This window comes from Bison bison, unplaced genomic scaffold (assembly GCF_000754665.1).
Source record: "Bison bison bison isolate TAMUID 2011002044 unplaced genomic scaffold, Bison_UMD1.0 scf7180017855184, whole genome shotgun sequence".
Taxonomy (NCBI): domain Eukaryota; kingdom Metazoa; phylum Chordata; class Mammalia; order Artiodactyla; family Bovidae; genus Bison; species Bison bison.
The window spans coordinates 6,813-7,174 of record NW_011485757.1 but is presented as its reverse complement, the minus strand read 5'-3'; the positions used below and the strand labels follow the sequence as shown (position 1 = coordinate 7,174).

At 68.5% G+C, this 362-nt stretch overlaps 1 protein-coding gene across 1 annotated transcript in view; it reads left to right on the top strand.

Annotated features, from left to right (window-relative positions):
* LOC105001803 (neurogenic locus notch homolog protein 1-like) overlaps positions 1–362 on the top strand; it is a gene marked incomplete at its 5' end in the record, with an annotated part of 18,401 nt that overhangs the window by 11,233 nt on the left and 6,806 nt on the right. The window contains 1 exon segment of the mRNA XM_010858222.1: positions 273–350. Coding sequence (XP_010856524.1) covers positions 273–350 — 78 coding nt within the window.

The following is a 362-nucleotide window of genomic DNA, read 5'->3' as shown; positions in this document are numbered from 1 at the left end:
GGGGACGGGGGTGGGGAGGCTCGGGGGCTTCAGGCGACTCTTGCTAGTGAGCCCCCGTCCTTGGGGGATGAGCCAGTGGGCTGCAGGACCCTCCTAGGCTCGAAGGTCTGTCTCCTGCTTGGCCCAAAGTCAGGGGGCAGCCCTTTGGAGAGCTCCCCCCTCCCCGGACGCCCCCAGAGGGTTGTCCTGTGGCACTGGAGGGCCTGCTCCGGGGGGGCAGGCAGTGCCCCGTGGGTACTGGCCGAGCCAGCGACTCTCGTCTCCTTCCCCAGGGCAGACCTGCGAGATCGACATCAACGAGTGTGTGAAGAGCCCGTGCCGCGCGGGCGCCTCCTGCCAGAACACCAACGGCAGCTAACGCT